At 44.9% G+C, this 25,232-nt stretch overlaps 1 protein-coding gene across 1 annotated transcript in view; it reads left to right on the top strand.

Moving 5' to 3' along the window:
* Nucleotides 1–25,232, top strand: part of MCF2 (MCF.2 cell line derived transforming sequence) — a 55,062-nt gene that overhangs the window by 7,402 nt on the left and 22,428 nt on the right. Inside the window, exons 4-15 of the mRNA XM_066639962.1 lie at nucleotides 3,926–4,045; nucleotides 7,150–7,266; nucleotides 8,591–8,740; nucleotides 8,950–9,074; nucleotides 10,174–10,288; nucleotides 11,000–11,119; nucleotides 12,789–12,980; nucleotides 15,420–15,611; nucleotides 17,047–17,218; nucleotides 21,998–22,086; nucleotides 23,149–23,237; nucleotides 23,651–23,717. Coding sequence (XP_066496059.1) covers nucleotides 3,926–4,045; nucleotides 7,150–7,266; nucleotides 8,591–8,740; nucleotides 8,950–9,074; nucleotides 10,174–10,288; nucleotides 11,000–11,119; nucleotides 12,789–12,980; nucleotides 15,420–15,611; nucleotides 17,047–17,218; nucleotides 21,998–22,086; nucleotides 23,149–23,237; nucleotides 23,651–23,717 — 1,548 coding nt within the window. The remainder of the gene's footprint in view (nucleotides 1–3,925; nucleotides 4,046–7,149; nucleotides 7,267–8,590; nucleotides 8,741–8,949; nucleotides 9,075–10,173; nucleotides 10,289–10,999; nucleotides 11,120–12,788; nucleotides 12,981–15,419; nucleotides 15,612–17,046; nucleotides 17,219–21,997; nucleotides 22,087–23,148; nucleotides 23,238–23,650; nucleotides 23,718–25,232) is intronic.

The following is a 25,232-nucleotide window of genomic DNA, read 5'->3' as shown; positions in this document are numbered from 1 at the left end:
TGCGAGAGCCTGCAGTGTGGGTTTCTCCAGGGAGAGGGGTTGGGAAGCCACAGCCTCTGGGAATATGCCATAAGCTAGTGTGCCCTTGCAACTGGTGAGTTTACTGTGAAATCTGCCCTGTTCTGCTCCACTCTGAAAGATAGATGGCAAGACTGCTGACCTTGACTTTACAGTCACATTGACATATAGTCTCTGTTCCTGTCCTGTATGTTTGAAGCAAAGAGCTCCCCCTTTATTTGTATTATCTCCAGTTTCTTTAGAATGTAGGACCTTCCCTGGATCTCATCTGGCCCAGCATCCAGCTTCAAGTATTGACCAGCTGGATGCCATTGAGATGCCCTCATGTGTATGGCATGAAGACAACTGCCCTCTCCAGTTGTTTGTTCTCAGCTCATTGTATTCAGAGGTATACTGCCTTGGAACATGGAGGCTCTTGGAGTTAGTCTGGGGGATTCATTGCCACAAGAGATGGTGGTGGCCACTAGCTTGGATGATGCTCAAAGAGGTTTGGACAAATAAGCCTGCCGGTGGCTACTCGCACTGTGCACTACCTCTGGGTTCAGCTGTAGTATCCCTCTGAATACCAGTTTCAGGGGAGCAGTGGTGGGAGAGAAATACTGTATGTCTTTTTCTTCTGCTAGTGGACTTCCCAGAGGCAGCTCATGGGGCACTGTAGAAAGCAGAATATAGGGCTAGATAGGCCCAGTATTTAGCACTTGGTGCATCAGTGCATTCCCTGAGTTTAATGGTCATCAGCTAAATGGATCCTCCATTAATAGTGGCGGTATACCTCTGAGTACCAGGTGCTGGGGATAAATGATAGCTGGGGGGGGCACTTGGTAGCCTCATGTCATGCTTGTGAGCATTAAGTGGAAGTGGTCTCAGAAGTAATCAAAGGCAGTGGGAATTTCTATGTTGTCAGAAGTTTACCCGTGTGCAAGTTTTCACCTTTCAAACAATTACTTGTTCACTTCTCTTATTATGTGACTGGACTAAGAGAAGAATTTGGCCAGCCGATTTCAGATAAGGCCTCAAACAGAAGTTTAAGGATTAGTACTTTTGGGGGGGGGGGGCCTTAATTGTTGTTAAGGATATTTATATACTGCTGCTCAATTAAAAAAAAAAGTAAGTTTGTCTGCTAATAACTTTTGTTGAGCTTAATAAAGAAAATATGTTTCAACAATTGGAATTGTTGCTTCATTGGGCACAATCCAGCCAAAATGTAAAGATTTTTGAGTCTAATGGATTGCAAAAAGTGGAGATTCTTCACCACCTCCCCCTCATTTGCAAAGGAATTTTAAAATCGCTGTCTTAATCTGTGCATGGCCCGTATTTGCATTGATACGAAAGTTGAATCTCTGGCTTCCCTTTCCTGACATTTTGGGGACAGGGAAGGGGGTTACTTTTCAGCTGGGTCATATTTGAAAAGCAAGAGAAAGGACAAAAAATGCATTGCGTGTGCTGTTTCATTACCCCTGAAAGGACTGTCTTAGTTCTTGCAAACCTTACAAGGTGGAAAGAGGAAAGGGGTTAAAAATACAATAAAAATAATTACAACCTCCAGACGCAAAACTGTGAAGGGAGGGCAGTGGATCTGAATGAAGCACATTTGCTTATGTAAGGCTTGGAGGCAAGGTTAAAAAAAAAAAAAAAAAGACAGCAGGGGTGGGAGTCTTTTTTTCAGCTTCAGGAAAGGATTTAAGGTAGTAAGGATTGAATGAGATGAGCAGAATTTGCCTACAGGGTGAGGGGGGGGGAATTGTCTGTCTGTCTGCCTGTCTGTCTGATTGTCTGACAGACAGACAATCAATCAATCAATCAATCAATCAACCAATCAAGGGGAGCTTGCCCAAAGGAGATGGTTCACCAGGCAAATGTTGGCAGTGCCCATGAGATGGGGGCCCAGTGGGTAAATTGTACTTAGGCCCAGATCCAAAAGGGGGCCCAGGAGCCAAAGGAGGGGCCCCCAAAATTTCCTGGGATCTTACATTTTCCAGTCTCACCAGGGTCCATGAGAGAGGGCTGTGCAAGGGGTATAGTGTACCTGGGTCTGGGGTCAGAAAGGCGGCCTAGCAGCCAAAGGAGGGGAGCCAGAAATTTCCTGGGATCTCAGAAAATGCTTGCCTCTATTTTGGGAAGACTAGCATTCACTTTTTGTCTATGCCTGGTTGGCAACCTTCAGTCTCAAAAGACTATGGTATAAGCCTACAGCACCCGGTATTCCAAGGTGGTCTCCCATCCAAGTACTAACCAGGCCTGACCCTGCTTAGCTTCCAAGATCATGGTATAAGCCTACAGCACCCGGTATTCCCAGGCAGTCTCCCATCCAAGTACTGACCAGGCCTGACCCTGCTTAGCTTCCGATATCATGGCATAAGCCTACAGCACCCGGTATTCCAAGGTGGTCTCCCATCCAAGTACTAACCAGGCCTGACCCTGCTTAGCTTCATAGTTTTATATGCTGTAATTCATAGAAAATAGGACCCAATGATTGTATGAAATTATTGTCCAATGGAAAAGGGATAGAGCCCAAAAGAAACCTTGTACTCCTGAGAGAAGCTTTGTACCCCTAAATGAAATTCCACTCAGAGGCCTTAAATGTCAGCTGTTTTGCGAGTGGGGCACCCCATCTCTGAATGTTGGGGGGGGCACCATTTGGAGTCTCCCAGGGCCTGTGCTCCAGGTGGCTGGGTCTGCTGGATATTTTATTCACAGCTATCAATGAAAGTGCCGTCTTGCTGGGTCAGATCCTGGCCATGTCTTTCCCCAACCTGCTGAGTGCTTTGCTCTCTGTTTCCAGAGCCCATTCTTGGTGCCTGGCAGGATTCCCAATTGGCTGCCAATGGGGACAAGGATTTGGCAAAGCGTTTGCTCTCATTTATTATTTTAAACCTGTTTTTAAAAATAGCCACCCTGGGAACGTTGCACAGACGAGGTGGCACTTCGAGTGCTGGATAAAATACACCACCAAACGTTGTGATGGAGCTCCGAATGGGAGTGTTCCAGGGCTCCAGATCACCTTAAACGGGTGCCTTGGAATGCTCTTTGTGACTTGAAGTGCAGGGGGCAGTAGATTCAGGAGGGGAGAACAGGATCTTCATCACCAGTTATTTTGGAGTTGAGAGGCCAGGCACAATGTGGCAAACACCCGTAAGAGTCTCAGGGTGGACAGGAGGGCTTTTTAGAGTACATGAAAAGTGTGCTTTGGAGCTCCACTCACTGAGCCAAGCCTCCTACCAATGTTTTGCATCATGTCACTGGTCTTGCTGCCGGGCAACAGATGTCCAGGAGTCCCACCAGGAACCACCTCAAGTACCACTGGCTGTCCTTGTACTACTGGTTAAGAAATACTGCACTAGGTGGTTCACAGACCAGTTTCAGGTTTGTCCCCATTCATTTCAATGTGTGTTTTATTTTTAATCTATTAGACTTGATGCATTCATGGTACGTGACTGCATTTAGGGTAAAATTTCAGATTTGTACTTTTAACAGGCTACTGTGTGTACAGTATATGCTTTTAATAATGATAGCAGGGCGTACTCCTGGGTCATTATGAACCGAATTGCAGCCTTTGGAATGTTTGGGGAATTTTTATTTTTTATTTTTTAATAAACAGATCAGCAACTGCTTGAGTGGTTTTCTTTTAAATAACTTTTAAAACTTATTGTAAACTTTTAATTTACTTGATCGCTTTGATTTTGTTGTATGGGAGTGTTAAAATTTTCCTGCTTGATGATGTCACGTTCAGCCATGACATCACTTCTGGTGGGTCCCAACAGATTGTCTCTCTAAAAAGCGATAACAGCTTTGTAAGTTATACATGATTGGACCAATGTCAGATTTGGTCAACTAACTGATGGCTTTTGACCAGTCAAATGCACAGTCTGAACCGATTACCTCCTTCCTTTTAATGTTGTCTGTCTAGGCCTCATTCCCTGGCAACCTCCACCTTGTGATGGTTTTACGCCCCACCGGATTTTTCCAACGCACTTTTACCGACATCGGATTTCGGTTCAGTCAGGAGGACTTCCTGCTCAAATTGCCGGTAAGAATATATATAGGCATACACAACACTTGCCTTGTTGTAGCAATTTGATCCATAGCTGACTCTGGCAGAGCAGGGAAGAGATGCTTGTTGTCATGCAAGGTTGTGAAACTATAATGCCGTTTTTAACTAGCACACACGCAGATTATATCTGTGCAAAAATCCCAACAACATCCGCAATAAATTTGTAGAGGAGAAAACAGTGATAACAAAATAAAAACCCATAACACCACTTTCTGCACTTCTCTTTAAAAAAAAAAGCAAAACAAAAACACCCCGAAATCTGTATTAAAAAAAAAAAGAAAACCGTTTAATTATTATGTATTTAATGGGTGGGTGCTTCGGCAATAACTGTGGCTTAATCTGCTGACACTATACCACCTAGATAACCTTCATGCTATGCTTTTAAAGTGATTACAATTTAAAATTGTAATGTAAATTTTGAATGAAAATGCACAACACCACTCTCTGCACTTCTAACTTTGGAAAACACCAAAATCTGCAAAAAAGATCCCATTTTCTCCCACCTCTACCAATTAACCTTTGGTGGACATTAAGTTAATGCTGTGGAAAAATTTAAAAAGGGTCTTAAAGTCACAGATGATTGATTGATTGATTGATAAGATTTGGCAGATGTTTCCCTAAGGTTAGGTCTCAGACCAACAACAACAGTATTTATATACCACTTTTCAACAAAAAGTTCACAAAGCGGTTTACAGAGAAAATGAAATATCTAATGGCTCCCTGTCCCAAAAGGGCTCACAATCTAAAAAGATGCAACACCAGCAGACAGCCACTAGAAAAGACACTGCTGGGGTGAGGTGGGCCAGGTCTCAGACCATTGGATGAATACCATCCAATGAAGCACCATTGGATAAATACCATCCATTTGTACTGGTGAACCTATTTGAGATTTTTCCCAATGAGAACATTTTAAACTGGGGGGGGGGGGGAAGACTCTGAAGTACATGTAGATATTCCCCTATCCAGACATCCAAAATCTGGATTAATCTAAAACCTAGACATTTTTTAAAACTTTCTATGGTGTAAACTCTAGAACAGGGGTGCTCACACTTTTTTGGCTCGAGAGCTACTTTGAAACCCAGCAAGGCCCGGAGATCTACCAGGTGGGAAGGAAGCGTCTGACAGACACATCCCTCCCGCGGCCTAGCTCCTGCTCTTCCGGCATGCAGCGCCACAAAACTGATTAAACTGACTAAAGTCTAGTCAGTTTTGTCAGTTTTGTTGCTGCATGCCTGAAGAGCAGCTAAAGTGTCAGTTTCAGTGTCAGTTTAGTGTCAGCTAAATAGTCACTAGATGAAACTGACATATTAACAGTTTGGAGAGACAGGGCTCCACGATCTACTCATTTTGCCTCGCGATCTACCGGTAGATCACGATCCACCTATTGAGCACCCCTGCTCTAGAAGGTCTTATGTTCATTCCCATGTACAACGCAGGCGCAGGCTATAAATTCTATTCTCTGCTCTCTGGTGTGTTCCTGTACAGACGTTGTTGAAAAGTGCCTGAGAGGCCACCAGACGCCCGTATGTGTACCAGTGAAAAGAGCAAAAGGAGTATTTCTCAGTATATTTATGCAATTATTCAGAAATCCAGACAAATCCAAAATGCAGGCACCTCCTTGTCCCAGGAAGTCTGGGTAAGGCGTACTCAACCTATACTCATTACTCCAGTCCCAAAACCAGGTCTCAGATGGTTGACTGTTCGCTTCATCCCAAGCAACTTGATGGGGATCTGTTTGTCTTGTTCAGAATGTCCAGAGGGAAGAGCACCTGTGTTAGATGCAGGGATGTTCCAGGTTCAGTCCTTGGCGGTGTCTCCAGCTGGGGCTTGGAAGACACCTACCCATTTGAATCCTTGGAGAGTTGCGGCCAGTCAGTGTAGGTGATACTTGGATAGGTGGACCAAAGACTGACTCAGCAGGTGGCAGCCTCTTGTCTAATGTGTTAAACCTGACTGCAGGTTGAATTTATTCCAGGCTCATCTTTTCCTGTCTGTTTTTAAAATAGCAGGTGTGCCTCACTTAGCGATGTTCTGACCAACGGACCACTTATACAATGGTCTGTTGTTGGTTAACTGTACAAATCAATTGGTGTCATCACTAAGAGGCCCCGGAGACCTCTTCTGGGTTGCGCCTGGCCTCCACGGACCTCCAAATGGCCAGCAGAAGCCTCTGGAAGCTAAGTCCGGTTTTCAGAAAGCTACTTTTGGTTTGCTTCTGAAAACTGGAAGTCGCTTCTGGAGGCTTCTGTGGGACATTTGGAGGCCTGTAGTGGCCTGGCATGACCTGGAAGAGGACTTTGAGACCTAATGACAATGCAAGCAACACAAACATAGGTTTTTCACGTAACAACAAAATTGCTTAATGACGGAGTTTGGAGAATGTATTGCTGTCGTAAAGCAATGCCTACCTGTATATGGTAAAGGCACAATCCTGAAAGCACTCTGGGCCAACGCAAGTCCCTTGCACTTGCCAAAGCAGTCACAAAAGTACTGGAAAGCACTACTGTGCCGTGTCTGGAGGAGGGAGACTGATGCGAGCACTGCTCAGCTGGCATAAAGGGTGAATCCGTGCCAACCAGGTTCAGCTTGCGCAGAGGTCTGACGGGCAAGTAGAGGGCAAGAGGGAGGCATTTTGGGGTGGGGGAGGGTGGGCAGTGGGCGGGCCCATGGGTGGGCAGGAGGTGAGTAGGGCCAGGATTCAGCACTTATGCCAGATCCTAACCCTGTTTCTGGGCAACCCGGGGCAGCTCTGGCCTGCTAGGTTCCAATTAGTCCCATTGGGGCTGCTGCAGCATGACGTAGGGTAAGGGAAAGTGGTTCCCCTTGCCCCAGGCTGTGCCAATTTCAGCCCCCATCCTGTCTAGGATGTGGGGTAGGACCGCCAGCTCTAGGGCAGGATTGGATTGGTCTGTAATTGTTTTTAATCTGTGCTACCTTGAGCATTTTTGTTAATGTGGAAAATTAAGATAAAGAATATTTCTATAAATTAAAAAAAACAACACAACTATTTAATCCTCCCATATGAAACTTGTTTCCTCCACGAGGGTGAACCCTTCCTTCTTTCTCTCTCTGTCCCACAGGTTGTAATGCTGAGCTCTGTCAGCGACTTACTGACGTACATCAATGAAAAACAGTTGACGCCTGAATTTGGAGGCACCTTGGAGTATTGCCATAGTGAATGGATGATCTTCAGGACTGTACGTCCCTCTCTACCACTCCTTTTTTGGGTGTAGCCTGGGTAATTGTGGATGGTACAATTTTTAGGGTAATATTAATCATAATAATAACTAGGTATTTATATACCGCCTTTCTGGTCATCGGATTACTCCTCTGACTTTATTCAAGGCGGTTTACATAGGCAGGCGTTTCTAAATGCCTCAAGGGGATTTTTACAAACATAGAGGTTCTCTCTTTCAAGAACATTTCAGATGGATCTTCCTGGTTTGGTCTCACTTCTGGCCTCCAGTTCTCCCACGCAGGCTGGCAAGCAGCTCCATCTCTCACATGGAGGGCAGCCAAGATGCTTCTTGCTCACACCAAGAGCAGGTGGAATCACTCAGCTGGGCTTGTCAGCTGCTTCAAGGTCTCGCCGTTCTCAGCTGTCCAGGGAGCTGCCGGTGTCCTCGAACTGGCGACCGTCTGATGTTATCTTCGGGCTAACGGAGGCTCTACCCTCTAGACCTGACCTCCTGCCCATCTGGACTGGATGCAGTTGATGGTGGTTGTGGGGTGGGAGGTTGCTTCAAGGCAGTAATGTATGTGGGTGCTTTAATATATGTCTTGTCAAACCATTAGTAGCCAAGGAGCAGTTTTCAGATCTGAACCATTTAATCAGAAAAGCTGCATGGGTTGGTGAGAAGGATGTGGTCATGCGGACCTCCAGGAATGGGTAGTCCAAGACCGGTTTAGTCTGTGCATGAACAACAGTTTGCTCAGACTAAGAGATCAAGTCAGTGTTGGTGGCTTTTATGGGACCAGGTGGGAACCCTATTGGCTTCTGGTGTCACCTGATCCCTCTTGACTTTATAAATGCAATACCACCCTCCAGCCACAATGGTGGCCCTGTAGCACCACAGAGAACCATCCATCAGTTCCTTCCTCCTCCAGTGGTGCATTTAATTAAGTGCATGAATTCTGCTGCTAGGACCTGGTGTGAGATCCTTGGTGACTTGTAGTACCATACTCGAGCGTTGCCTCCTTTGGGAGACAGGGAGGCCTTGCAGGTTGTTAGAACAACCAACAAGCTTGGGGAATCAAAGCAAGCAGGTGAGCATCTTGGGAAGGGTACAGTAAGTGTTTTGGTATCTGGGCAAGTTTGTGTGCATGAAGTAAACCCCATCCAATAGATCTCCCCAAGAGCAGGCATTTGTCTGCTTCATGTTGCCCTTGGGATCCCTAGAAAAAATCAGGTATGCAACATGTTGGGAACCCACTAAAAACCCAACCATCATTTATTGATGCAACTTTTGCTGAACTTCAGCTTGTCTGCCAGCTGATGAGCCAAAAACTTTCTCTCCCCAGGCGATAGAAAGTTTTGCACTAACGGTGAAGGAGATTGCACAGATGCTGCAGTCCTTCGGCATGGAGTTGGCAGAAACGGAACTGCCGGATGACACCTATTCGATAGAGCGCATCCTGGCTTTGCGCACCGAGAAATACTACCAGCTGAAGGTGGGTCTGAACCAAACTGAAGTTAGATCTCAAATCAGTCTTAAGTTCTGGATTGATAGGTCCAAGTCTCCTGGGAAAGAAGGGAAGCCTTTAGCCACTGACACAGCACATGCAGGAGAAAGATGGCTTTTCACCTTGAAGGTTCTGGGGCAAGAATCTAGTAGTGCGGTGGGATTGGAAGAAGCTTATATCATGTATTTCTTTTGCAGGGAGACATTACAGCTGTTACCAAAGAGGGCAAGGCACTGTTGTGCAGCTTAGAGGAACCCAATGTAGAAGGACCTGATGAGGAGCAACCCCAGGAGAGGTGTGGTGACTGGGAAACTGTCAATCGGTGAGCACGATGTTTGTGGTGCGGTTTCCAACCTAGACGGTTTTCCTGCCAAAAATCCCCCCCCCACTCCCCCATGTTTATTCACAATATCTGACATATGGCCAGGATCTTTGCAGTCTTTGATATACGGTGCAATCCTAACCCCTTATGTCAGTACTTTCCAGCACTGGCATATGTTGGGGAATAACAACACTGAGTAGTGGTTATCAGATGAGTATCTGGTTCTTTAAAATTGAAATTCTATGTGGTCCCTTTAATGGTCTTTTTAAAGGGTGTGTCCCCTTGCTGATTCCTCCTTATGTATATATAGCTTCTTGTTTGCTGACTTTAGTAGAACAGGAGAGTGTATTTTAATCTCTGTTTTTAACTATTGTTTTATTATACTTGCATGCATCCAGGGGCAGCTTTTTAGGGCTCCTGGTCTTCTAGTTTTAAGAACCTTGATGTGAGAAATGTTTGTATAAGTCTGCATCAGATAGTAAGTAAACTGCCTTTGATCTTAACTTTTGGATCTGAGTTTTTTTGTGCCTTGGTTTGCAAACAGCCTGGGTAGAAGACTTAAAGTCTTTTGCCTGAGTTTTTGCCTGAACCAATAGCATAGCGGTGCCAATGGGACATGGGCTGCATCCTGCAGTTGGGTGGCACTCATGGAGACCTCCTCAAAGTAAGGGAATGTTTGTTCCCTTACCTCAGAACTGCATTGCCCTCATGTCATACTGGAAAGCACTGACATAAGGGGTTAGGATTGCGCCCATAGAGAATTAATTGGGGCCTGTGAGGCTAGATTGAGGCGTCATTCTCTTCAGGGGCACGCGTTCGAATGTGCCATCATGAGCTCAGCAGAATTTAGGCCATCAGCAGAAGCTTTAATGAATGAATAGCTGAGCCTAGGAAAAGGCTGAGAGCTGTTCTTCTGGAAGTAGCCCCCTCTTCCAGACACTTACTCTCCTGAACTTCAGTTCCATGCAGAATTCAGTGGTCCACTTCTTATTTTAAACCCTTCTTTTTCTAAGGATAGACTTAACAACACAGTCTTTTTGGCTCCTGCTAGAAAGGCAGTTAAAAAGCTAAATAAATAATCTTCCTCTCGCTGTAAAAGGTTGCTTGCACAGCTGCATGAGATGGAAACTGCTTTTGATGGATTCTGGGAGAAACATCAGCTGAAGATGGAACAATATTTACAGTTGTGGAAATTTGAGCAACATTTTCAAGAGGTAGGACGGGGCAGCTGCTGTTCCCACCTTCCCAAGCCACTTGTATCAGGTCATTTTCATTTTTTGTTGAAAAGTGGTATATAAATACTGCATTATTATTATATTATATAGTACACATTTAGAACTGAGAACCACTTTTTAGAATGAGAATCTGTTGGGACCCACCGGAAGTGATGTCATGACCGAAAATGACATCGTCAAGCAGGAAAATGTTTAACAATCCTAGGCTGCAATCCTACCCACACTTATCCAGGTGTAAGTCCCATTGACTATCCTTGTTAAAAGTATATACATAGTAGCCTGTTAAAAGTACAGGTCTGTAACATTTTCCCAAATGCAGTCACATACCAGTCTATTATATTAAAAATAAAATATTGAAATGAATGGAGACCAAACTGAAATTGGCTCGTGACCAAACACTGCTATATATATATATATATATATATATATATATATATATATATATATATATATATATATATATATATATATATATATATATAATATATTATGATATAATATATATTATAATTATTATATAATGGTGATGATGATGATGATCATCATCATAAAATTTCCAACGTTTGAATGAACTTTTTTTGAACTGTTTTGTTGACCCACAAAAGAGCTTTAAACCCAGCCTATGAATAATTGTGTGCTCAAGACAGGTTTGAATGAAAAAAAAAAAACAAACTTCTCTCTTTGTTTTAGCTCAGTAAAGCCATCGAATTTTTAATGGACCAGCAAGAGGAACTGCGCGACACTGGAGATAACATTGCTCAAGTAAAAGACAGGCTTTCGGACCTGGATAACTTGGACAAACTAGCACAGGTGAGCTGGTCTTCTGAACTGTAGAAGATGATGAACTGTCCCAGCCCAGTGACAGCAATCTGCAGGATGAATCAGAGAGGATTCCAGCAATAATTATCCCTTCGCTACCAGAAGTAATTGTCCCTATTTGGGTGATGAATTACTGATTAAGAAGAGTTTTATTTCCTGTGTACTTCCTGCATATACATTTGGACTCTGTATAGAAGTCTGCCAGATCTATTGCAACTCTGCTGGCTTTGTGGTAATTGAGCCATTCTGTTTACAAACTAATGAGCAGTGATTAGGGTGTGTGTGTGTGTGTGTGAATAAGTATTTCTCAGGGGTGGCCAAACTTGTTTAATAGAAGAGCCACATATGATAAACTTCAGATGTTTGAGAGCTGCAATACTTAAGAAGCATTTAAATTCTTAAAATATATTTACACACCTTGAACATTAACATTTAAATCCAGGGGACTCTGGGTTTTTTGCCATGTAAATAATGATAAAGCTTGAAAATGTCTTATTTACCTTTTATATTAGTTGTGATGCAAAAAGGAGCTCAGCCAACATATTTTCGTGAGCCACACGTTATATGTCAAAAGGCCACATGTCACTTCTGAGCTGCGGTTTGGCCACCCTGGTACATATATATGGTACACACCTGGTACATACCTGGTACACCCTGGTACACACCTTATACACACCTGGTACACACCTTATACACCCTGGTACACCCTTATACATAAATATGTATACCAGGGTATGTGTATATACATATATCAGACATTTATTTTATGTAAAACCTATGTCCCACTTTTCTTTAAAACAATCCTTCAGTATTAGTGGATAAGGAGAACAGAGTAGCAGATAGCAAGAGACAGGAGGGAATTCTGTCCCTTGCAGGTAGGCAAATTTGCGTATAAAGTGAACTGACTGTGGTAATATGTGATAGCAACAGGGCCTTGGAGAAAAATTTTATCAGGGGGTACAAAGTTTCTTTTGGGCCCCTTCCCAAAGGAGGAGGGGGCAGTGGGGGCAGGCAGAACAAGGGGCCAAATAAGCTGGGGGAGGGTGCTGACAGCCAGAACAGTCTTTGGAGCCCAGGTCTACCAGGCTTCTTGATGCGGAGCCCAGGTCTACCCGACCATGCAACACTGGCAGCTAGATAAAGTAATATGGAAACCCAAACACACGCCTAAGTGTCTCTAAAATCTTTGAAATTTAGAAAATCTATTTGCAGAAAATGAGCATCATCACAGATGCTTGCACTAGAATGGACAGTGTGCTGTGTGCACCAAAATGAACTTCTGCAGCAGCTGTAGCCCTACAACTGTGTCCCTGAACCCCTTCATGGTTATGGGATCCACAAGCCAAAAAGCTCCTGTAGCAGGCCGGTTTCCTCCCAGATTTGATTCTGTTAGGAAGGGTCATGGATGCATTCCTGGGCCCGGTGTGTATGGCTTGTAGCAGCAGTTGCCACTTTATGGCTGTGGTTGTGCCCCCAGCATCATGTGCAGGCAGTGAGATTGGAAAACATAATATCTCAAGACTATCTGGGGCCCCTCCTTTGGTTTCTGGGCCCCCTTTCTGACCCTGGTCCCGGATAGAAATTACCCCCTTTATCCCCCTCTCCTAGGCCCTGGATAGCGATGCAACATTTCTCTCCTCTCTTTGTTTTTCCGTGCAAGGATGTAACAGGCAAGGCACAAGTGGTGATACTTCACGGGCACCAGCTGGCAGCCAACCATCATTACGCCCTCAACTTGATCTGCCAGCAGTGTAACGAACTGCGACACCATTCAGACGTCCTGCTGGAGGAGATCAAAAGGAAGCACGTCCGGCTGCAGAAGACCTTGGACCTCCTCACCACTTTGCAGCAGGTAACAACCTTCGTTGCTGTCTGTGCATGCTGAGAAAGAGCTGAGTGCGATGTGCAGAGTCCACCTTCCTTGGAAACTCAGCTTTCATTTTTAAGAAGATCAAGTTTCTAGCCCTCATGAAGTGCTTGGAAATATGGGAGTGACTGCTTGTCAAGAGCCAGGGAAGTGGATATGGATAAGATTTCCAGTGATCAGGAGTCTTTTCTCTGAGCAATACAGGCAGAATAAACAATGTGGAATGACGCAGGTCTGTTCAGATCCAGTTGCAGAATTAAGCTTTGATTGTTATCTAGACAACACACTGGATAACATTTGCACAGAATTTTGAGTGTAGCACCAAGTCCCTGCTGCCCGAGTGATGGCTGTCTGTCTCCAGTGGCGATCTCCTTGATTGTGCCTCATTTTTGGCCTAGTCCAGGGGTGTCCAAACATTTTGGCAGGAGGACCACATCATCTCTCTGACACAATTGGGGGTTGGGAAAAAAAAGAATTAATTTGCATTTAAAATTTGAATGAATTTACATAAACCGATATATTAGAGATGGACCTTAAATGAATGAATGAAGGTCTCACGATAGCTCAAAGCCTATAAAGGCCTTGCAAAAAGAAAGGCTGGCCTTTCTTTTGCTGCAGCTGCTGTTTCACAGACGTGAAACCGCAAGCAGCACAGGGAGCCCTTGGTCTGCAACTCCCACGAGAGGTCAAACAGTTGGCCCTCATGTGAAGAACAGTTGCATCGGACCAGCGTGGCCTCCAGCAAGTCTCTGGTGGGCCAGAAGCTCATTGGAGAATGGGGGCTCCCCGAGGGCCGAATTGGGGGTCCCCGAGGGGTGCAAATGGCTCCCAGGCCAGGGTTTGGACACCCCTGGTCTAGTCAAAGTCAGCTGCTATTAGATATCTTGGCTCTTGTCTTTGTGTCTTGCCAAAGCTCAGTCGCCTTACTTGACGTTTCTTTGGTAATAAACTGCAGGCGCAATGGCCTATTCCTTCGGTTTTTGGATAGCCAAGTGGTTCCCAGTAATAAACTATGGAATTGTAGATTTGAAAGTGACCCACGAGGTCATCTATTCCATCCCTCTGCCTGTAGCAGGAGCTCCTGGAGCGTCTCCAGCAGGTACCAGTTGAGCCTCTGCTTGAAGACCTTCAGTGAAGGTGAATCTGCCACCTTCTTTGGTGAAGGGGGGGGGCAGCATTATACGTAAAAACTGTATACACTTGCTCAGAAATTCAACCAAATGGTCAAGGGAGAGCATCTGGGTCAAAGTTAGGGGGAAAAGTAACAAACACAGCCATAAAGATATTCACAACAGTGAACTCCATTCATGGAGAGGGCAACCAGCTTCAGCAGTGGTGGAAGGTCTTCCACAGTTTCCTTCCTGCTTCTGCCCTCTCCTGTATCCAAGCCTGTCATCAGGTTGTTGTTGTTGTTATTATTAACAGTATTTATATACCGCTTTTCAACTAAAGTTCACAAAGCGGTTTACAGAGAAAAATCAAATAACTAAATGGCTCCCTGTCCCAAAAGGGCTCACAATCTAAAAAGATGCAAAAGAATACCAGCAGACAGCCACTAGAACAGACAGTGCTGGGGTGAGGTGGGCCAGTTACTCTCCCCCTGCTAAAAAAAGGAGCACCCACTTGAAAAAGTGCCTCTTACCCAATTAGCAGGGGTGAGGGGTAAGTAATTATTATTGAGTGAGATGCATAACACTGTCCTGTTTTCAGCTCCTTCGGTCTTCAGGGAGTCTCAGGCAGTCTGGTTCTGATGTTCTGGAAGGACCTCAGTCATTTTAATACGCGAACAAAGGAAGCATTTGTATATCTCTGTAATAACAAAACATTGCCCTTTGCACTTGTCAATTGGCTCTGGTGTGTCTGGCATTGATTTGGGCGACTGAATGATGTGCAAAGTGCCTTCTTGGTCCGTGCTGGTCTAAGAGTCTTAACAGTGCTAGAATAAACAAGGTCTCCTGACTCCTGTGACAAGCAGTTCTGCCTAGCACAGGAAGAGACAAAGGCTGCAATCCTATCCACACTTTCCTGAGAGTAAGCCCCATGGGACTTACTTCTGAGTAGACCTGGTTAGGCTTGTGCCCAAAGAATGAGAAAAGGGGAACTAAGAGCTGGCAAGGCTATAGAAGGTGATTTGTGACTGTTTGGCTTATGCATTATGAGGTCCCATCCTGTCGCCTTAAGTTCCCTGCATATTTCCAGTCTCTCGGTTCTTTAACGTCCACATCCACTTCTTCGTAGGTCCCTTTGACATTCTCTTTTGCAGAAAGTGTTGTTTAGCCTTCTGTTTTTTTTGTGAATTCTCCTGTATCCAAGCCTGTCATCAGGTTTCAACCAACCCTTCCACCTCCGCTACTGCTGCCAGTTGACCGTCTCTGGCCTAGATAATTCAACTTATGAGCCTGTTTTCATGCCTTTTTCTGCCAGGCCCTGGATTGCTGCGATGAAGGCGCCTACCTTCTAGCCAACCAGCCAATGGACAAATGCCAGTCTCGGGAAGGTGCCCAGAAAGCTCTCCAAGACATAGAGAAGTTCCTCGAGAGCTCCTCGCCCCATTTAAACGCCAATCCCCAAGCCCTATACTCAGACTTTGAGCTCATTTTAACGCCTGAACTCAAGGTAGGTCCATGGAAACCACCCAACATCCACCGACTCCAATGACAAGACCTCCACCATTGGTGTCTGATCTCATTTTGTGGAACTGTCTAAGGATTGTGGGGGTCACTAACTGAGACTTGTTAACTTAGATCCAAGACCTTGATTCTTTTTTTTCCCATATGGGTGGAGCAGTGCCCAGTTTCTGACCATAGGTGGAAATAACCCCACACCAACTTGTCAGCACTTGGTTGATGCCATACTTAGCATGGCAGTAGCACAGGAGTTCAGAGAATTTAATAATCCTGGCCAGGTTTTACCCAAACATTTTTTGAAGCAGTGGAACTGATTTGAAAATACCCTCGTTGTGTTTTGCTGTCCCACATGTAGCTCTGAAAAACTGGTTTTTCCAATATAGACAGTTTGAATGGGGGGGAGCTATGGAAGGCACCTGTTGACTAGCACCTAAGATGTTACCAACAGGACCTTCCATCTTCCAATGTCCATAGGAGTTTTACAACCATTGCAAAATAAAAAAATGGTTATTTCAGGGAGCGGGAGTAGCCTGCTTCTGGTGCATGAGAGGAGAGTCAAAACTTGGCTTTCAACTTGCTGAGATGTGCCCCTTGAATGCAAGTTGCACAGATCTTGCAAAGGTTTCATAGAACTTGGAGTATCACCTTCCTCTCTCTCTCTGACCTCTTGGAAAAAAAAATACTTTCATGCTAGTTTGGCTTAACTCAGTGTAGTTTCTTACTTTGATCAGACGAAAGATAGGTTGCATGATTGCTCTTAAAATTTGCCTTCAGTCTTCACTCGACTCCAGGTGTGGTCCACCCTCAAACTGCAATTAAACCTGAAACATGTATATTAATCCTGAAACACTTACTGGTGTTGACCAATATTGGTTATGTGTTGGAAAGGACAAATTTTCCTATAACTTAAAATACACAGAATTAGGGGAATCGCTAGGGGCGTGTGTGGGGCAGGTGCAGGGGGTCTGGGTTGCCTTGGGTGGCACCCACTAAGAAGGTGGCACCACAGGAAAAGCCTAGCACATGCCCCAGGTTCAGTGGTCTTCTTCCCTGTGTCAACAAGAAGCAACTCGGTGCAGCAAAAGATGGCCTTGGGGGGGGTGTTGACCTTGCTCGGTCTTGGCCATATTCAGCCACTCTGAGTGCTTCCTGTTAACGAAGAATACAGAAGTGACTCAGCTGAGCTCCGAGCCTGGCCAGCTTGGTCAAGTTGCTCCTTTGCACTGGGCCCAGCCGCTCCAAGTTTCCAAGCCTCTGGGCCCAGCCACTCCAAGTCTGGCTGCTGAAGCACTTGGAGAAGAGGGAAGAAGCGAGTCAACCAAGTTGTCTGGGCCGCTCCGAGCCCGGCCAGCTCGGCCAAGTCACTTCTTTACTCCACAGTACTGAGAGTCTCACTTATAGAAGTTTCCTTTTGGAATCTGCAGGCACGGATCCAGACAGTCCAGGTCAAGCTGGAGAATGTGCGCTGTATGTTCGAGAACAGGCAGGCGTGCTTCAGGAAGTTGGTGGACAAGCAAGCGCGCCCTGTGCAGCTTGTCGCCCCTCGGCCGGAAAACTCACCTCGCTCGAAGTCTCCATTGTTCTCCCCCAAACATGGTAACACCCTTTTGCGATACGGCACCCAGACATGTTCATGAGTAAGCCTTGGGAAGGTGCGGATAAGAGTGGAGCTGGGAACACAGCCTGTTTCTGTTGGGGCGTAGGGGAGAAAATCTGCTCTGAAAGGAACCTATTGGCTAGTGCCAGTGATGTTAACAGTAGATTTTTCCAACGTTCTAATCCCCAGAACAGTTTTGTGGGTTGCAATTTAAATACCCTGGAACCTCTCCTGAAATTATCAGATTTAGGGCACAATCCTAACCCCTTGTGTCAGTGCTTTCCAGCACTGGCATAGCGGTGCCAATGGGACGTGTGCTGCATCCTGCAGTTGGGTGTCACTCACGGAGGCCTCCTCAGAGTAAGGGAATGTTTAGTCCCTTACCTCAGAGCTGCATTGTCCTGATGTCCTGGAAAGCACTGACATAAGGGATTAGGATTGCGTCCTTAATTATTTAGGTATCTTGTGGCCTGCATAACTGTGTGGGGAACAACAGTGACCTACAGATTTCAGTACCTGTTTTAACACTTTTGGCTGTTCACTTAACAGGGAACCAATATAGGCATGCAAAGTGATTTTTTTTTTTTTTTGAGAGGAACATTCCCCCTGTCCCATCCTTATTTTCCAAACCTATATGAAGGTTTTAGAGGTCATAAGAACAGCCCCACTGGATCAGGCCCCTTTCTAAATCTGACATGCACAATTTGTGACCCAGCAAACCAAATGCAATTCCCCCAGCCACGTACCTTGAATGAGGTGTGCACTTTGATCCTCGCAGGCCCAGAAAAAAACAGGTGATATATGAAGTCTCTCATCATCCACAGTTGACAGCTGATGGCCTTTATTCTGCTTTGTGGGCCCTAAGTTTAAGAACATAAGAACAGCCCCACTGGATCAGGCCATAGGCCCATCTAGTCCAGCTTCCTGTATCTCACAGTGGCCCACCAAATGCCCCAGGGAGCACACCAGATAACAAGAGACCTGCAAGGCTTCCTGGGAATTGTAGTTAAGAACATAAGAACAGCCCCACTGGATCAGGCCATAGGCCCATCTAGTCCAGCTTCCTGTATCTCACAGTGGCCCACCAAATGCCTCAGGGAGCACACAAGACAACAAGAGACCTGCATCCTGGTGCCCTCCCTGGCATCAAAGTTTGAATGTGCCAATCCTGTGTATTGACCTTTATAATTTAGGGGGGGAAATGGCTAAGTGGGAGAAGGGCTTGACAGAGGTTTTAAAAATGATGATGGGGCAGTGGTGAAGGAGATAGATTTTTATCCTCCTAAACTCACAATACAAGTGTTTGGGGTTGTCCAAAACAAATGGATGATCAGTGGCTTCACAACACATGAGAAGTCAAGAGTTGGAGCATGACACGCAACTGAACTTTGGAACTCCTAGCCGCAAGCTGCCATGAACATCTGCTCACTACAGTGTTTGTCAAGGAATGAGACCCTTCACAAGGCACATCCTGTTCTCCTAAGAACAGTCTTATACAAGAGACGTCTGCTGTCCTGAGCAGCGTATAGAAGTGGGGGGGAGGCAGGGCCTCTGAGAGGAATTTTATCAGGGGGTACAAAGTCTATTTTGGGCCCCTTCCCTTCTCCATTGGATCGTAATTTCATACGAGCTTTGGATCATAATTTCTACAAATTGAGATATTTAAAACTACACAGGCTTACAAAAATGTGAATGCTAATTTTCACACAATATATGCAAACATTTACTGAGATCCCAGGAAATTTCCAGCTCCTCTTCTTTGGCTCCTGGCTCCCCTCTTGCCCTCTGGTCCCAGGTATGATGTACCCCCTTGCAGCACCTCTCGTGGTCCCTACTGAGATTGGAAAATGTAAGATCCCAGAAAATTTTTGGGCCCCCTCCTTTGGCTCCTGGGTCCCTTTTTGACCCTGGGCCCGGGTACAATTTACCCCCTGCACCCTCGGTCTCATGGGCCCTGGTAGGGATCTAAAGTCAAGATTGGCTCAGAACGTCTCAGCACCGGTAATTCCTGTAGCCCACTTTATCCCACTATGCCTGACCAACATCCCTCCAAAGCCCCAGTCACAGAAAGTCTTGCTCCTTGAGATCATTCCACTTGGAGATGCTGGGTATTGCACATGGGATTTTCTGCATGCTGTGCATGTCTTCAGTCACTGAGCCATGGACTTGGAATGCTGGCCCAAATCCCCCTTCCCCCGCCCTATAAGATTCATCCTTACAGCTTGTATGCCCCTGCAGTCTCTCCAGCAATCTGGTCTGTTTTGTTTTGTTCCCCGCCTCTTCCAGGAGCTCGTTTCTTTCCGGCACGAGGACCGGCGTCACTACGACCTTGCGGGAATAATAATGTGTAACCATTTTATTTTTGCAACAGCAGACTTGGAAGACGGGTCTCCTTCTCTTCATATCTGTTTGCATTCCTCTACATCAGTTTTTCTCCCTACATCCTTTGCCCATTACTTCGTTAAAGGTGCTTCTTCTCTATACCTGATTTTCCACACTTGAAATGTGCAATGAAATAGATAGGCCATTTTTTATTTATTTTGTGCTATGGTTAGAAGAGACATGGTTATGTGTCTGCAACACAGCAGAAAAGCAAACACAATACAGCCTGTTATGTCTTTAAAAATGTTCATTTGTTTGCTGCTGCTTGCTGAGTCAGATCATTGCTCTATCAAGCTCAGCATCGTCAATCCTTAACTGGTAGCAACATGCAGGGCTTCAAGCAGGGTCTTTCCAAGCGAGGTGATGCCAAGGATTGAACTGGAGTCCTGCATACGCAGCAGATGCTCTCATACTAAACTGTGGACTGTCCCCATTTTCTGCCTCAAGGGCCTTCCACTCCCTTTTCTTGACCACCCTAATCTTTTTTATAGCTATGTATCTTAAAGCCTTGAGTTCAAATCTCACCTGTGCCATAAACTCAGTAGGTGGTTTCAGGCCTTCTGCTCCCTTGTCTTGACCATCCTAATCTTTTTTATAGCTATGAATCTTAAAGCCTTGAGTTCAAATCTCACCTGTGCCATAAACTTGATGGTCTCAGGCCCTCTGCTCCCTTGTCTTGACCACCCTAATCTTTTTTTATAGCTATGTATCTTAAAGCCTTGAGTTCAAATCTCACCTCTGCTATAAGCTCAGTAGGTGGTCTCAAATATGCACTGGCTTTACTGTTGTTGTAACAGTTACAATGAACTAACACCTGTGTGATATACATGCTGATGCTAAGTTTTATTCACTTTAAATTCTAGTTTAAAATTTCTGTTTTATTTTTCTGGTTGTTTTTATTGGGTTATGTTAATTCTTGTGAAATATTTTTTCTTCTGGAAGGCAGAGAGCATGTGATAGAGTTAATGGATCCTAGGATAGCTAGCACAGTAAATGGATACTAGCCCCACACTAAGACGACAATTGGTTTGCATCAGTGGTATATCTGAAAATGCGTCCCCATCCAAACAGAGAGGGGGAGATCATGGGGTGGGAAACCAGCCTTGTCCATCCCACCAAGTGAATTTATTCAGCAGGCTGCACAGAGAAGGGGAGATGGAGAAAAAGCCAGCCCTGTTCCGCTAAATGAATTTATACAAAATTTCACAGATGCTAAGCCCCTCTTAAAAAAGACATGAAAAATAGTATACGTTTACCTCTTTTTGGAGGTCCCCTGAAACTGGTGCAAAAGCGCACCATTGGTAGAATATGGGTAAGTCCATGTCTGGAACCTCCCTTCAAGTCGTGCCCAAAATGTCTCTACTTGCCACACCCTAGATATGCCACTGGGATGCATAGAGATTTGTTCTATAAAGCAGTGGCTCTCAAACAGTTGAGCACCAGGACCCACTTTTTAAAATGACAATCTTTCGGGACCCACCTAGCTTTACGAGACTTTAAAAAAGGCGATCTAGAAATAGATTATTTAATTATTTAATTATTTATTTATTTATGACTAATATTTTATTACCTGTCCCCGCTACCTGTCATTTACTTAAGAAACACATGCACACACACCAGAAACAAGACACTCAAACATTTATCCCTATATTTACACAAGCTGTTTGTAGGGCAATTAGGAGCTATCTTGCAAACTGCAGGAGCTCAGCTCTTTGCAGGGCAGTTAGCAACTATCTGATTTTTGAGTAGCCTAGGGCTTGAGGCATTTAGTTATCTGATCTTTCCATCACCCCTGTTTTCATTGGAGGCTATATGTGGGACCCACCAGAAATCGGGTCCCAACCCACGTTTGAAATGTTGCTTATAGAGTTATATGTAGTTAATGTCAATCTGTTGTTGTTGTTGCTAATATTATTTACTGTATATACTGCTTTTCAACAAATGGTAGTTCACAAAGCAATTTACATAACTGAATCAATGGCTCCCAGTCACCAAAAGGCCATCAGGCCACAAAATGCCACTTTTCCACATGTGGCACCTCTCCCCTTAGGTTTATGAAAGTGGCACATTTTGTTTATCACAACTGCAATGTCATTAGCTTGGTGGAATAATCCTTTCTTCCTGAACAGTATTATTTGCTTTGTATTATTATTAATACATTTTTCCCATAACAATTTTTCTCCCTTTGTTGTCTTGTCTCTTAAAAAAAAATGCATTTGTCTCCCAGCATTAGCTAACTGAATACACATGCCTTTAAAACAGGTGGTTGCATATGGTTGAACATATCTTTATTTGTGGTACTCCTTTCTCAGTATATAATCTGACCACTCATTCATTCATTCTTTCTTCTTCTCCTTCTTCTTCTTCTCCTTCTTCTTCTTCTTCTCATGTTCAAGGTGTAGATTTTAATTCCAGTTTGAAATTTTCATTTGATATCTCCTTGCCTGGGAAGAAAACCTCAAGGAAATCTCAAAGTTCCCGTAAGGTATGTAGTAAAATACTTCCTTCGGATAATAATAATAATAATAATAATAATAATAATAATAATAATAATAATACAGGTATTTCTATACCGCCTTTCTTGGTCCTCAGATTTCTCCTCAGACTTTATTCAAGGCGTTTTACATAGGCAGGCAATTTAAATCCCCGTAGGGATTTTTACAATTGAAAGAAGGCTCTATCTTTCAAGAGCTACAACAATTCAGATGTTTCATTCTGATCTGGCCTCACATTCTGGCCTGCATCCTCCCACGCTCAGAGCAGATGGAATAGCTCGGCTCAGCTTATCAGCTGCTCCAAGGTCGCACGGTGCCGGTGGCCTCGAACTGGCGACCTTTGGATGTGATCTTCAGGCAAATGGAGGCTCAACCCTCTAGACCAGACCTCCTGCCTTCTCAAAACCTACATTTCCAGGATGACTTGCGCATAACAATCTCCTTGTAGCCCCATTCATGAAGACTCAGCACATGTCACTAAAATCCGTGCAAGTTAAGTCTGAGGTGAAAGCTTTTGCAAGACAAAAGTTTAAGATTTTGGGAGAGGAAAGAATGAGAAGTCATCTTCTTCCACTACTGGTGCCACTTCTTCTGCTGGCTGCCATTTTGTTTAATCTATAAGGCTGCAATCCTAACCACACTTTCCTGGGAGTAAGTCCCACTGAGCTTAATAGAACTTACTTCTGAGTAGACCCGCATAGGATTGTGCCCTAAGTCTGCTCGCCATAAGCACACCAAACGTTCTCCATGTACTTCAGAAGACCCCTGCTCCCTATTTGCCCACCTGCAAATGAGCAGCAAAATGGAGACAGCATTTCAACTTGGCTTTGGAAATGTACTTTATTCCCCCTCTTTGCCCCATCTCTCTTCCTCTTTAGTCGAACTATAGATTGTAAACTCTTCGAAGCAGGGGACCTATTTTCTTATACTTGGGTGGTGCTGAATGAACCGTTAAACTGAGAAACTGAGTTATAGAGTTCAAGTTGTCATTCTCCTTTTCTAGGAATTGTCTCCTTCTGACCTGTAACCTCTTCTTTCCCCCACCATATTAGATTGAAGTAATGCATGATTATCAAGAGAAAAGGAATTCTTTGCAGTATTGTATTTCGGAAAGTGAAGACAGTTTAGACATCCTGAAAAGGTATGTTCCGTTTCTCGTACATGTGATTTCTCTGCACTGGGTTGATTAATTTGGGAGGACAGGGGGGCACCTGGTCTGTTTAGTACCCAGGTCTATCAGTTAAGAGCCCCTGCACTAACTGAAGACTTTGAAGCCCTTGGCCAGATCAGATGAGCTTAATATAAGACCTCATCTTTGCAAAAATAACCCGCGGTCATTAGAAAAATTCATTGAGCATCAGCTATGCTTTTTCACTCGTATCTTTATAACCATGAGGACTAGAGCCTTTTGAGCCATTTCTAAATTGATGCTGATAGCTAGAAAACCAAATTCCACAACCACGCTGCTGATGCATAGCTGATACTCCTCTCTCTGTGCTCCCACTGAATTTCAGGATAAATTCAGCTTTAGTCAATGTTGCTTTTTCATTGTAGTCATGTGATAAACGAACTGATAGAAACTGAGCGGGTCTACGTGGAGGAGTTATTTACGGTCCTGATGGTAAGTCTGCCTGTTCTGTCCCTTCCACATATGTAGGATGTACATTGGGCTTGTCAGTTCTCTTCCTGTTGTTTGTTCGCTAGATTTAGCCAGCCGCAAGTCAACTAAATCTAACTGGCGTGTGGAACTCGCCACTATGGACCTGCTGTGTCCTCAGATTTGGGACTTGAGGATTTCACTATCTGCTGGTCCTCCTAAACCCACAGCATTGCCCCAGGATGGACCTACCAGAGGCAATTGGAGATGTTGCCTCTGGAAGGTGTTCTGAGGCCTTTGGGAGGCCTTAGAAGGTCACTTTCGGTTCATCATAAAAACTGGAAGTGATATCTAAAGGCCTTTGGTGGGTCGGGGAGGGCTTCCCATCCCTCTGAAGACCTTTTAAGGCTTTTAAATGCTAGGGGGAGGGAGCGGGCAGGACAGAGGCGGGACCAACAGAGATACACTCCGCTACATCCATAGCCTCTGTGTCAGGCTCTTGATTCTGTGCAGCCCAAGGGCTGCCGTAGAGTTGAGTAGTCCTATGTAGGGTGACTTTCCTTACCTGGAGGAAGGGGACAAAAGTCCCCTTCCCCCGAGGAGCTGCCCAGTTGTACACAGGATGCCGCAGAATTTGTTTGGGTGCCTGGTAGTCCTGGTGCAAAGGGCAGCTCAGGATTGGGCTGGAAGTCTGCAATCTGTTGCACTCTTACCTGGGGGTGAAACTCAGAAGGGCTTGCTTCTAAGTAAGCACGCATAGAATTGCACTGTGAGTTTAGAAGGAAACGGCGCTTTCCAGGCAACCAAAGCTGCCCAGGGTGGAGACAACCATAGTGAGCTGCTGTGCCCATTAGCCTGCACATCTCTTGCTAGTGAAAAGTCAATTGATTCTGGCATCTGATCGCTGGATAGTTTTTGCCACATCAGCAACCCTTCTGGGCTCACCAGACCCCAGGGGAGTATCGCTAATGGTGTCCTTTTTCCAAACAAGTTGCTCGGTGATGTGTTAGTCTCTCTTATTGCTCGATGTGTGCAAGTAACCACGGATGTCTCTGGGGCTTGGTCTGTTGCTAGGAAGAGCCAGGGTGCACGGCAACAGCTGCCCCAGGGAAGCTGTTCAAAATAGCATCCTTGTGGGAAGTAATCTCCCAACCTTAACAGGTAGCTGTCCCTGGGGATTGGGACCACTGTGTGATGAGTCTCCCAGGCCCCTTTATTGCTCTGGGGGAGACTGGGGTGGAAAGTGGGAAAGGTACCTCTTCACTTTCCTTCCATCTGAAACTAGCCCCATGTGACAGGTAAGGAGGGTGTATGTGTTTTTTTGTTTTGCTTTAATTACATGATACACACCACCACTTGCCCTCTTTAAGGATGCTGTTCAATGTTAGAGAAGCCACTCAGTCCAAGTTCTTTTCATTTTGATTTTAATACAGTTGTCCCCCTATATCTACAGTGGGTGGGGGGGTACATTCTTGCTGCTACCTTTGTATTGGCAACCTTCAGTCTCGAAAGACTCTGGTATCGCGTTCTGAAAGGTGG

This window comes from Tiliqua scincoides, chromosome 12 (genome assembly GCF_035046505.1).
Source record: "Tiliqua scincoides isolate rTilSci1 chromosome 12, rTilSci1.hap2, whole genome shotgun sequence".
Taxonomy (NCBI): Eukaryota; Metazoa; Chordata; class Lepidosauria; order Squamata; family Scincidae; genus Tiliqua; species Tiliqua scincoides.
This window is presented reverse-complemented; position numbering and strand designations above follow the sequence as displayed.